At 32.8% G+C, this 12,740-nt stretch overlaps 1 protein-coding gene across 5 annotated transcripts in view; it reads right to left on the reverse strand.

Annotated features, from left to right (window-relative positions):
• Positions 1-12,740, reverse strand: part of LOC134715979 (thrombospondin type-1 domain-containing protein 4-like) — a 90,109-nt gene that overhangs the window by 23,824 nt on the left and 53,545 nt on the right. For all 5 annotated transcript variants that reach the window (XM_063578600.1, XM_063578597.1, XM_063578599.1 and 2 more), the window contains one exon: positions 11,876-12,080. In XM_063578600.1, the coding sequence (XP_063434670.1) occupies positions 11,876-12,080 (205 nt within the window). The remainder of the gene's footprint in view (positions 1-11,875; positions 12,081-12,740) is intronic.

Below are 12,740 nucleotides of genomic sequence, written 5' to 3' on the forward strand. Positions count from 1 at the left end.
ATATCAAAGAACCCTAAGATTTCAATTTTTGTTAAAATCAAACTAAGTTTAATTTTGGACCCTTTGGACTTTAATGTAGACCAATTTGAAAACAAGACCAAAAATGAGGAATCTACATACACAGTTAGATTTGGCATATCAAAGAACCCCATTTATTCAATTTTTGATGAAATCAAACAAAGTTTAATTTTGGACCCCGATTTGGACCAACTTGAAAACTGGGCCGATAATCAAGAATCTAAGTACATTTTTAGATTCAGCATATCAAAGAACCCAACCGATTAATTTTTTGTCAAAATCAAACGAAGTTTAATTTTGGACCCTTTGGACCTTAATGTAGACCAATTTGAAAACGGGACAAAAAGTTAAAAATCTACATACACAGTTAGATTCGGCATATCAAAGAACCCCAATTATTCAATTTTGATGAAATCAAACAAAGTTTAATTTTGGACCCTTTGGGCCCCTTATTCCTAAACTGTTGGGACCAAAACTCCCAAAATCATTACCAACCTTTCTTTTATGGTCATAAACCTTGTGTTTAAATTTCATAGATTTCTATTTACTTATACTAAAGTTATGGTGCGAAAACCAAGAAAAATGCTTATTTGGGTCCCTTTTTGGCCCCTAATTCCTAAACTGTTGGGACCTAAACTCCCAAAATCAATACCAACCTTCCTTTTGTGGTCATAAACATTGTGTTTAAATTTCATTATTTTCTATTTACTTAAACTAAAGTTATTGTGCGAAAACCAAGAATAATGCTTATTTGGGCCCTTTTTTGGCCCCTAATTCCTACACTATTGAAACCAAAACTCCCAAAATCAATCCCAACCTTTCTTTTGTGATCATAAACCTTGTGTCAAAATTTCATAGATTTCTATTAACTTAAGCTAAAGTTATAGTGCGAAAACCAAGAAAATGCTTATTTGGGCCCTTTTTGGCCCCTAATTCCTAAAATGTTGGGATTAAAACTCCCAAAATCAATACCAACCTTCCTTTTGTGGTCATAAACCTTGTGATAAAATTTTATAGATTTATATTCATTTTTACTAAAGTTAGAGTGCGAAAACTAAAAGTATTCGGACGACGACGACGACGACGACGACGACGACGACGACGACGCCAACGTGATAGCAATATACGACGAAAATTTTTTCAAAATTTGCGGTCGTATAAAAATGGAAGTCCCTAGTTAAGTGGCAAAATCAAAAGCTCAAACACACCAAACGAATGGATAATAACTGTCATATTCCTGACTTAATGTATTCGTTTGTGTGGTGTTGGATTTTCTGTATCATTTATATCTGGTAACTATTTTCTAATAATTATCAACAGAGATCAACCCATTTTGAAATTGCGATATTTCCCAAAGATCAAAAGTAGGTTTTGGCACGGATAGAAAGATTTTGCAAAATATAACTTTTCATTTTTTCTTAACGTATTTCACCATTAAAAGTATTCCTGTTGTTCAAATCACCTTTGATATTAGTTTGCTACTCAAAGGAAGTTTCCTGACCAAGGGTTTCCACACATTGTGACTCACTTTGATACTAGATTGCTGCTCTAAGTAAGTTACCCAACCAATGGTTTCAACATAATGTGACTCATTTTGATACAATATAGCTGCCCGGAAGGAAGTTTCTCGACCAATTGTTTCCAAACATTGTGATACACCTTTGATATTAGATTTCTGTCCAAAAGGAAGTTTCCTTTCCGAAGGTTTCCAGACTGTTTGATTCACCTTTTCATTAAAAAAAGACGTTCCACAACCAAGTGTTTTCAAACATCGTGATTCACCTTTGATATTAGTTTGCTGTCCTGAAAGTAGTTGACCAACCAAGGGTTTCAACACATTTTGATTCGTCTTTGATATTATATTGCTGTCCCGAATGACCCCTTTCGACCAAGAGTTTCCAACATTATGATACACCTTTTGCTATTAGATTGCTGCTGAAAGGATTTTTCCAACCAAGACTTTCAGCATACTATATAACACCTTTGATATTAGATTTCTGCCCAAAAACCTACCAATGGTTTCAACAAATGGTGACCATCTTTGATATTATAATACTGCCCCGAAGGACTTTTTCCGACCAAGAGTTTTTACACATTATGATACACCTTTTCATATTAGATTGCTGCTGAAAAAGAAGTTTTCCAACAAAGGGTTTCCACAAATGATGATTCATCTTTGATGATCTTTAATATTAGAATTCTGCCCCGAAGGACATTTCCGACCAAGAGTTTCCACACATTATGATAAACCTTTTCATATTAGATTGATGCTGAAAAAGAAGTTTTCCAACCAAGGGTTTCCACAAATGGTGATTTATCTTTGATGATCTTTAATATTAGAATTCTGTCCAAAAGGAAGTTTCTCAACCAAATATTTTCAAACATTGTAATTCGTCTTTGAAATTAGATTGCTGCTCAAACGGATGTTTCCTGGCCAAGGGTTTCCCCACATTGTGATTCTCACCTTTTATATTATATTGTTGCCCTGAAGGACTTTTCTCGACCACGAATTACCACACATTGTGATACACCTTTGATATAAGATTTCTTGCCAAAGGAAGTTTCCCGATCAAGGGTTTCAAGACATTGTAATTCATCTTTGATATACGTTTGCTACCCAAAAAGGAAATTTCCCAATCAAGGTTTTCCATACATTGTGTCAAAACCACGTAATATTAGAATGACGAGAGAACGAAGAACGATTTATCTTCGTATCTATGCATCCTGATAACATTGCAAGCAATACTAGACATAAATCTGACTTTCGTGCACTGGAAGTGATAGATTTACAAACAATACGGGGTTATAGGTGATAATTGAAGAGCATCTGAAACGCTAAAGAAATTAATGGTGTAAGAGAGGAAAAAAATCAAATATTTTAAATGTAAGTGACAAGCGAGGAATTTCCATCGTATTCCAATCATAAAATATTTAAATCATGTCTTATTTACCGACTTTCGTTTCATCTAAACTATTTACCCGACCTCACACATATAACTGCACAATCTATCACTCACTTTTCATGTGTGTAATATTGACTTAGTTAGTAAAGTGCATTGCATTTCAGGCTACGTAAAGGCACTTTCGAAACAGGTTCAAGTAATTACTAAAAAGTGTTTAACATCATGACAATTTGTTTGATATTCAGTGAGATATAAGCTTTACTTTTCTGCATTGGCTAAAGGTATAGGGGGAGGGTTAAGATCTCACAAACATGTTTAACCCTGCCGCATTTTTGCGCCTGTCCCAAGTCAGGAGCCTCTGGCCTTTGTTAGTCTTGCATTATTTTAACTTTAAGTTTCTTGTGTACAATTTGGAGTTCATTTTCACTGAACTTGTATATATTTGTTTAGGGGCCAGCTGAAGGATGCCTCCGGGTGCGGGAATTTCTCGTTGCATGGAAGACCTGTTGGTGGCCTTCTGCTGTTGTCTGCTCTATGGTCGAGTTGTTGTCTCTTTGGCACATTCAAGCATTTCCATTCTCAATTTTATTTTATAATTAATTACCAAAACCGTTTGATTTGTCGTTTAGTGTTGGCTCGTTCGCTTGTCAACGTCAGTTTTCCAACAACTTTAAAGTTTAAGTAAACTAACGCTAATCAAGTTATTTCCTTACATGCAACATTGGCTATTTTAGTTATTGACCCCCGCCCTAAGAGTCGCTATAGATCACTGAAACAAAGCACAATACACATACTAGTATAAACTAAACACAAACTGTTAATCGCCATCGATATGGGATTGAGATTATATAGTGTTTGTTGTTCTCTGACGTTTATAATTGTTTCATATTTAGAAGAATTACAGGTTTTGATTGCTTTGAAAATTATTTTCTATTTGTAAATAATTTATCCATTCACTTATTTCAATTCAATAGTATCATTTTTTTGTGACTGACCTAAATTAAATCCCAATCCTTAAAAACAAACAAAAGTTGACGTATCTGTCGGCATTACTGGAAACAGCAGTTTGAAATAAAAAAATCTGCGACTTCGTCTTGGCGAGAAAACAAAATTGGTTCATGCATGGATTATGAGGATTTATTCCGTTCGTTTATTTGTAGATAAAAACAAGACTAGTATATTATTTATTTCCCCCGTTTTAAAATTATTAAAAGTGTAGAAGTACACAAATATAATTATGATAATAACTTGGCCCTTGAAAATAATAAAAAAGTGAAATTAACGCAGATTTTCTAATATGATGTAAATTCATTGATAAATGAACACGTTTAATAAACTCGACACTTTAGTGCAAAAAGGACACTTGTAATATAATAAACATGCCGAAATTGACATGTTTGACCTAAAAAGGCCATGAATTTTTGACACGTTTTTGTTTTACAAAATAGATATCAACCAAGGACCAACCCAAACCATCTTACTCGTATCTAAATTTAAAGGCTATGTAACAAATAAGCTGTTGTTTTGCATATTTAAATAAGATGCAAGCGACTTTCAGTCATTATGCAAATATATAAAATAGATTCTGATATCTGATGTAGACTAATGTCTTATGCACACGAGAAGGTTTTTGTTTGGTAGATTTATGATGCGTTGTGATCTCTTAATTCAAGTCTCCAAAAATACTGGTATTATCCTAGGTGTTCTAATTGTATTAACAATTTCAACACATGTATATATAATTATATTTTTTTTGATTTTTTTAGATAGTTTAAAATCATTTAAAACTGGTAAACACATTTGCGTAAGTATAACTATTTTTTTTAACTTTTTTACAGCGCTGGTCACCAACACGAAAATAATAATACATGTCAGTCAGCTAGACGTCAAGAGACGTGTTTTTACATCAGATGATCTGAAGATATAAAGTATTCGTCTATTCTGGAAATTCAAGGTCTTTATGCCTCCTCTTTACTTTTAGATGCAGTATGAACTCGCCTAAAGCTGGTGGTTCTCACCATGCGGGTTGTATGTACCATGTAAACACACCAAGTATTGCTCCATATGAACATTTATCTCAGGTTTTTTTTATTTGCATATTCTACGGTAAGCTATATCTATTGATTACATCATTAAGTTTGAAGGCTTTTCCGAAATATATTATATTTTTTATCTGATATATCAATTGAACACATAAATGTCCAATCATAGTCCGTTTAACAAGCAGATGGTCAAATGCGGTTGTAAACAATTTCGTGCATAAACATATGTATAACGATATGTATCTGTTTCAAGAACTACTACTAGCCTAATTATAGTACCACTTAATTTCATATACTGTATAATACATGTATGTATATAATAAAAGAATAAAATATCTTATATTTGTTCTGTTAAGATATATTTATGAAAATAAGTGACCACGTTAACCTATTTGATGTACTGACAACGATGTGTGAACAAAACAAACAGACATTATAAGTAAAAATGTCATTTTATTAATATAATCTTCATCAATATAAAAAACCACGTAGAATCACAATCAATGCATAAAACCCCTCAAAATCGCACGTTTGACAAGGAATTAAACAAAACAATAACCTAATTTGAAATGTTCCGGACATAAAAACACACTTGTAGCAAGGGTTTTTGTTGAAACTTTATTCAGAAGAACACTGGCATATTAATAACACAATCACAATCATCAACAGAAGCGGCTTTAAGCTTACAAAAATTCCAGGTATTTGCATACTTATTCAGGTGATATTCGACACAGGGTCAACTTTTTAAAAAACTTCATTCACTCGCACGTTTCAATGGTTTACTAAGTATGAAGCGATCTTTGTTGTATTATTACACAATTAACGTCTCATTTGACAATCCTACCATTGGGCGGTGTAAGCAAGTGGATAATTATGCACTGAATCGTACCCAAAGAAGACCCTAAATAGACATGCACTTGCTCAAAACAGAACTATTCAGTATCCTATATATTCAAATTAAAAGGAAAGTCGCGACAACTATTCGTACAGATATTTAGTAAAGATGAAATATGAAAAATGAAACACTTGTATTTAAATATACTATGTGAGATGGTTATACAGTATTTTTTGCATATTGTAAAGAAATGGCTAACATTCGTCTTTATTGAATATTTATCAAATATTTCCTTATGGAAATTTTACAGATAGAAACACTATGAAGGTGTGAACATCAATGTCAAAAAGACCCTTAAATAGTTGTTCATAGCATATTATTAACCAGGATTTTCAAGATGAATATCGCCCCCTAGCTGTATTTCTCCATTTGCGATCACTTTGTTCTTCTGATAAATGTACTACATATGACATAACTCCTAATCAGTGCGGCCTCTTTTCTCTCTTAAGTATAGTACAACGGGAAGTTTATTAAGTTCAATATTAAAGATGCCTTAAGTAGCTAGGGCCGATAACTTAAAAATCACTTTTCAAAAATAAACAACGGTAATGATCCTGATACAGAATTCGAGCACTATATCTTGAAATAAAAGCCAATGTACAACAAACGGATTCATCAGTTGTTAGCTTAACCGACAGCGATTGATGTGGTCAGACAAAGCTTCATTATGTGAAGTAGGTTTAGATGACCATCAAGTCCACTTAATGGTCACGCAGCTGATAAACCCCATTAACCTTGCTTGTCACCTAGTTTGTTATCTTGTTTTCGTTTAATCGTACATTAGAGGAAATATCAATGATAACACTGCAGTGTTAATACCATACACTAGAAAGTCATCGAGACACAATGTGTCGTGTCAGAGGTCAATATATGATAAATGGTTTGATCTTTATAAAGTTTATTTTCTATTAAATAAGCTAGAACTGCATTAAAGGGTCTAAGTGTCACGTCATACTCAGTAAATACAATATAATATCGTCCAAATAAATCAAATTCCAACGAATAGCAATATTGCTTCGTATACTATTATAAAAAGCTTTGCATAGGTGTTACAACATTGGCATGACATATTCTTGTAAGCAATAAGACTATTAATAATGTCAGTAAATCGATAGGTATTAAATGTATAACATTTGAAATTGTTAAGGTCTTTCCCCTACATGGGAAAGACCTTATTGTTTTTCTAATGTTTTTAAGGTCTTTCCTCTCCGTGAGGAAAGACCTTATTGTTTTTCGCATGTTTTTTTTTTTTTTTTTTTTTTTTTTTTTTTTTTTTTTCATCCAGCATTTGTTTGACATGGCCTCCCCTCGTTTCAATTGGAGTTATCAAAACCAAATATGGACCATCGGTAGACCTCATTATGAAGTATTACCAGATGAGGCTGTGTAGGATTTCATCATCCCCTTTAGAAGTTATCTCCCTTTTATTGATTTTTTTCAACATGGCCCCCCCTCGTTGTTTTTAAAGATATCATGATCTTATTTGGGCAATAGGTACATCTCATCATGATGTATTACCATATGAGGCTGCATAGAATTTCATCATCCCCTTTGAGAGTTATTTCCCCTTGAAACAATTTCTTTCCTTTGCTCATTTCTCAAAAAATGTTAGAGATAGAATCGATTTGAAAACGGCAACATGTACAGGAACAGATGGCAATGTTAATGAACATATACAATCATTTTGTTATTAACCCTTATAAGGAGTTATTTCCCTTGAAAAATTGTATACAATTTTAGAAAAAATCTATTTCAAGAACTGGAAGACGTAGAGACTTGGGACCTTCACCAATAATCTTTAATTCAAGTGACCTTCAAAATGCACCCAAGGTCAAAGGTCACAGAGTGCAAAAAAAAATTACGCTGCAATTTCAAGCTTACATATTAGGAAAACGATAAGACTTTGCTGCCTACATACAGCGTATAAAATGTTCCTCTCGACGAACTCTACATTTTATATAATAAGCCCCAAAATGTCCGACCGTCTGTTCAAAAGTTACAACGGGATGATTATTAAAAGTATAGTATTTTGTGTATATCTTTTTAAAGGTAACAGATATCAACCTACTATAAACTGAAAAGATGATCAGTAATTCAAGACCTTCAATTTGAGGTCAATGTCAGGTCATGATGAAATTTCACCTTGACCTTCACATTATACTATGACCTTGACCTTGTGATATTTGAAAGGTCAAGTGGTCTTGAGTTGAATGGTGATAATCCGATGTCTCTACGACTTCCGGTTCTCAAGTTTGGTATTGCATCATATATTTGATGATTAATTGTGACCTTGGTGAACATTGAAATTGTCCCAATTCTTTTTCTATGATGTTGTCCTTTAACTGTAGATCATTTATCATTTAACAGATTTGAGATATCTATTGTCGTTGTAGAGATAATGCAGTTTGAAGTTTTGCGAGCGGCGGCATGTATTTCTGAATCAACAAGAGCCTACCGCTTAAAATGTTTTCGAAATTGAAGAAGTTAACATAGCTATATGTTTGACCAAATACCGAAAACATTCCATGGAAAAAAACACAAAAAAATCATTTTGAAATTTTCATGTTTTGCATTGACTTTGTAAGTTTCATAACTTCTATTTATATAGTTGATATTGCATCATTATTTGCACTTTGTCAAAAGGGGTCATCAGATATATCAAATTGAAGGTCTTAATAAACTCTACTTCAAGATGAAAATTTTAAACCCCCGTTTCATCCCAGGGACACGGGTGGGGTCATTTAGTGCAAACATTCAAATTTCTCAGATGGTAAGGTTGTCGCATATCAAATGAAAGAACATAAAGCGTACATTTCAAATTTCAAATTGACGTCCCCCAAAAATTGGTTGGATGGGGTCATTGAGTGCAAAAAATAAATTTTCTTTTACGATAGGGTTGTTGTATATCAAATGAAAGGTCATGATGTATACATTTGAAATATCAAATTCCCAACCTCCAAAAATTGGTTGGATGAGGTTATTAAGTGCAACAATCAAACTTTTTAAAACATGGCGTTGTCGCATATCAAATGAAAGCTCATCTACCCTGTGTTACATATATCATACTTCCGATCTAAAAAATGTAGGCGGATGAGGTCATTAAGTGTAAAAAGCGAAAAGTTACAGAAGGTATGCTTGTCGTATATCGAACGAAAGGTCGTACAAAGAACATTACGAAAACATCACTTTTACAGGAAAGACCTTTCAATTGTTTTACAAACAATTGAGATACTAGTTTTTTCTTTTTTTTCTTCCAGCATTTTTTTGGCACGCCCTCCTACCGCTTCTATTGGAGTTATCAATCCCAAAATTGAACCATCGATAGACCTCAACATGAACTTTTACCAGATGAACTTTTGTAGGATTTCACCTGCCCCTTAAGAAGTTATCTCCCTTTTATTATTTTTTTTCAACATGGTCCCCCCAAAATGTGTTTAAAGATATCATGACTTTATTTGGACAATAGGTAGATCTCACAATGATGTATTACCATATGAGGCTGCATAGAATTTCATCATCCCCTTTGAGAGTTATTTCCCCTTGAAACAATTTCTTTCCTTTGCTCATTTCTCAAAAAATGTTAGAGATAGAATCGATTTGAAAACGGCTACATGTACAGGAACAGATGGCAATGTTAATGAACATATACAATCATTTTGTTATTAACCCTTATAAGGAGTTATTCCCCTTGGAAAATTGTATACAATTTTAGAAAAAATCTATTTCAAGAACTGGAAGTCGTAGAGACTTGGGACCTTCACCAATAATCTTTAATTCATGTGACCTTCAATATGCACCCAAGGTCAAAGGTCAAAGAGTGCAAAAAAAAATTACGCTGCAATTTCAAGCTTACATATTAGGAAAACGATAAGACTTTGCTGCCTACATACAGCGTATAAAATGTTCCTCTCGACGAACTCTACATTTTATATAATAAGCCCAAAAATGTCCGACCGTCTGTTCAAAAGTTACAACGGGATGATTAATAAAAGTATAGTATTTTGTGTATATCTTTTTAAAGGTAACAGATATCAACCTACTATAAACTGAAAAGATGATCAGTAATTCAAGACCTTCAATTTGAGGTCAATGTCAGGTCATGATGAAATTTCACCTTGACCTTCACAGTATACTATGACCTTGACCTTGTGATATTTGAAAGGTCAAGTGGTCCTGAGTTGAATGGTGGTAGTCCCATGTCTCCACGGCTTCCAGTTCTTAAGTTCGGTATTGCATCATATATTTGATGATTAATTGTGACCTTGGTGAACTTTGAAATTGTCCCATTTCTTTTTCTATAGTGTTGTCCTTTAAATGCAGATCATTTACCATTTAACAGATTTGAGATATCTATTGTCGTTTTAGAGATAATGCAGTTTGAAATTTTTCGAGCGGCGGCAAGTATTTCTGAAACAACAACAGCTATCCACTTAAAATGTTTAAGAAATTGAAGAGATTGACATAGTTATATGTTTAACCAAATACCAAAAACATTCCATTGAAAAAAAACACCCAAAAATAAATTTGAAATTTTCATGTTTTGCATTGACTTTGTGAGTTTCATAACTTCTATTTATATAGTTGATATTGCATCATTTTTTGCACTTTGTCAAATGGGGTCATCTGATATATCAAATTGAAGGTCTCAATAAACTCTACTTAAAAATGAAAATTTTAAACCTCTTTTTCATCCCAGGTGGAAGGATGGGGTCATTTAGTGCAAAAATTCAAATTTCTCAGATGGTAAGGTTGTCGCATATCAAATGAAAGAACACAAAGCGTACATTTCAAATTTCAAATTGACGTCCCCCAAAAATTAGTTGGATGGGGTCATTGAGTGCAAAAAAATAATTTCTTTTACAATAGGGTTGTTGTATATCAAATGAAAGGTCATGATGTGTACATTTGAAATATCAAATTCCCAACCTCCAAAAATTGGTTGGATGGGGTTATTAAGTGCAAAATTTAAACGTTTTAGAACTTGGCGTTGTCGCATATCAAATGAAAGCTCATCTACTATGTGTTTCATATATCATACTTCCGATCTCAAAAATGAAGGCGGATGAGGTCATTAAGTGTAAAAAGCGAAAAGTTTCAGAAGGTATGCTTGTCGTATATCAAACGAAAGGTCGTACAAAGAACATAACGAAAACATCACTTTTACAGGAAAGACCTTTCAATTGTTTTACAAACAATTGAGATACTAGTTTTTTTTTGTTTTTTTTCACCATATATATTGTCAGCTGAAAAAGTCATATACTATATATACAATAAGCAATGACCAAAACTGTCAGTAAGCTGTTTAAAGGTTTGATTTTTTCAGATTGACAAAGAGGACAGTTCGTAAAAAGAAATGTTTTGTAACCTTAATTTATTATGCAAATATTTTATAGTACAACCATGTCATATGTCACTTAAAAAACTTGTGATTACGTTTGTTTTCATTCAAGGTATTCGAGTATGAAAAAAAATACAGTATCGTTGTTATTGCCGGAGTGAGTTTTATATTTCTGACAGTTTGCTTTGAACAAAAATATTAATTTCAGAGAAATATACTATTTATATATAATATAAGACGGTAATATCACACTTATGTATGACTTATCTAAACTTAGATTGCGAATGAGATTTGCAACTTTTCGTTCCAATTATTTCAAGGACATTTTCATTGATGATAAGCAAGAAATAAAACTTTTCAATATTTGAGATAAACTTCTTATCATTTCTTATGTTTTAGTATGATGATTTAGATTACTAGTATTTGAAGAGAGTACTCAAAGAAATCTAACGATTTCAAACAGTAACCTTGGGGTAAAACTTATCTAAGCAACTATAATTACACTCTGTTCTCTATATGAAAATATCCAAACTAAAATAAAAACATATATATATAGCATTGTGTATTAAGCATCAATGCAATAAGATTTTTACTATAAGAGAATACATTGTTTTTCATTCTATCTACAATCTAGTATTGCATAAATGGTAATTTTTCGTTATCTATACTATAAATATACCTAAATAATTCCTACTGCGGGACATTTCTGTTATGTTGATGTTACATGCTCCGGAAGGAATACGACTGATCAAGTTATATCCATATTTAAGGTATCTCCTAGTGAATATTCCTGATATTAGCTGGCATGATGAACTGTCTCCACTGCATACACCACAGTGATCTAACCTGGCATTTGATCCAGCAATACCATCACAGCCAACAATCTAAAAAAAGAAAGATTACTACAGTTAGGACCATAAGATTGTTGTTGCTTAATATTCAGTGGCAAATATTTCAGGCATTTAAAAGATGTATTCGTTTATGAATAAAATATAGTAACTGTATATTCAAATTATAACATGATCAAACCGGCCCTGTCAAAACGTATATGGCGAGGTTCGTGTTGCCCCATCTTAGTTTTCTACATTGCGTTTTGCGCATTTGTGTGTCTTTTCTTAGTTTTTCTTTTTGTCGATAGGGTTGTGTTGTCTGTATTTGTTTTCGACTCGTAGATTTGGTAATATTGTTAGAATCTTTTTAATTTAGTGTACTGAAAAACAAAGGTTACTTGGAATTAAATGCGCCAATTTAGATGTCAAATTGTTGGCAGCGATACATTACATTATCAAAGAAAGCAACACTTTCTTCAAAAGTATGACAAAAATGTTTGATATGAAATTAAAATTTTATTCAATTTTGACAAGTGTGTTGAAAATCATAATCGGTTGGTACATAAACTAAAAGTATTTAGATTAAACTAATCTGCTGCTGATAGTTAGAACAAATAAAAATTGTTTAAGTCGGAAGATAATAACTGACATCTAAATTGATGGCGCAATACACATCAACAGAGGCAACTTCCGAAGCAAGGTTGTCGGCTCTCC

The sequence above is a fragment of the Mytilus trossulus genome, chromosome 4 (assembly GCF_036588685.1).
Source record: "Mytilus trossulus isolate FHL-02 chromosome 4, PNRI_Mtr1.1.1.hap1, whole genome shotgun sequence".
In the NCBI taxonomy this organism is placed as follows: domain Eukaryota; kingdom Metazoa; phylum Mollusca; class Bivalvia; order Mytilida; family Mytilidae; genus Mytilus; species Mytilus trossulus.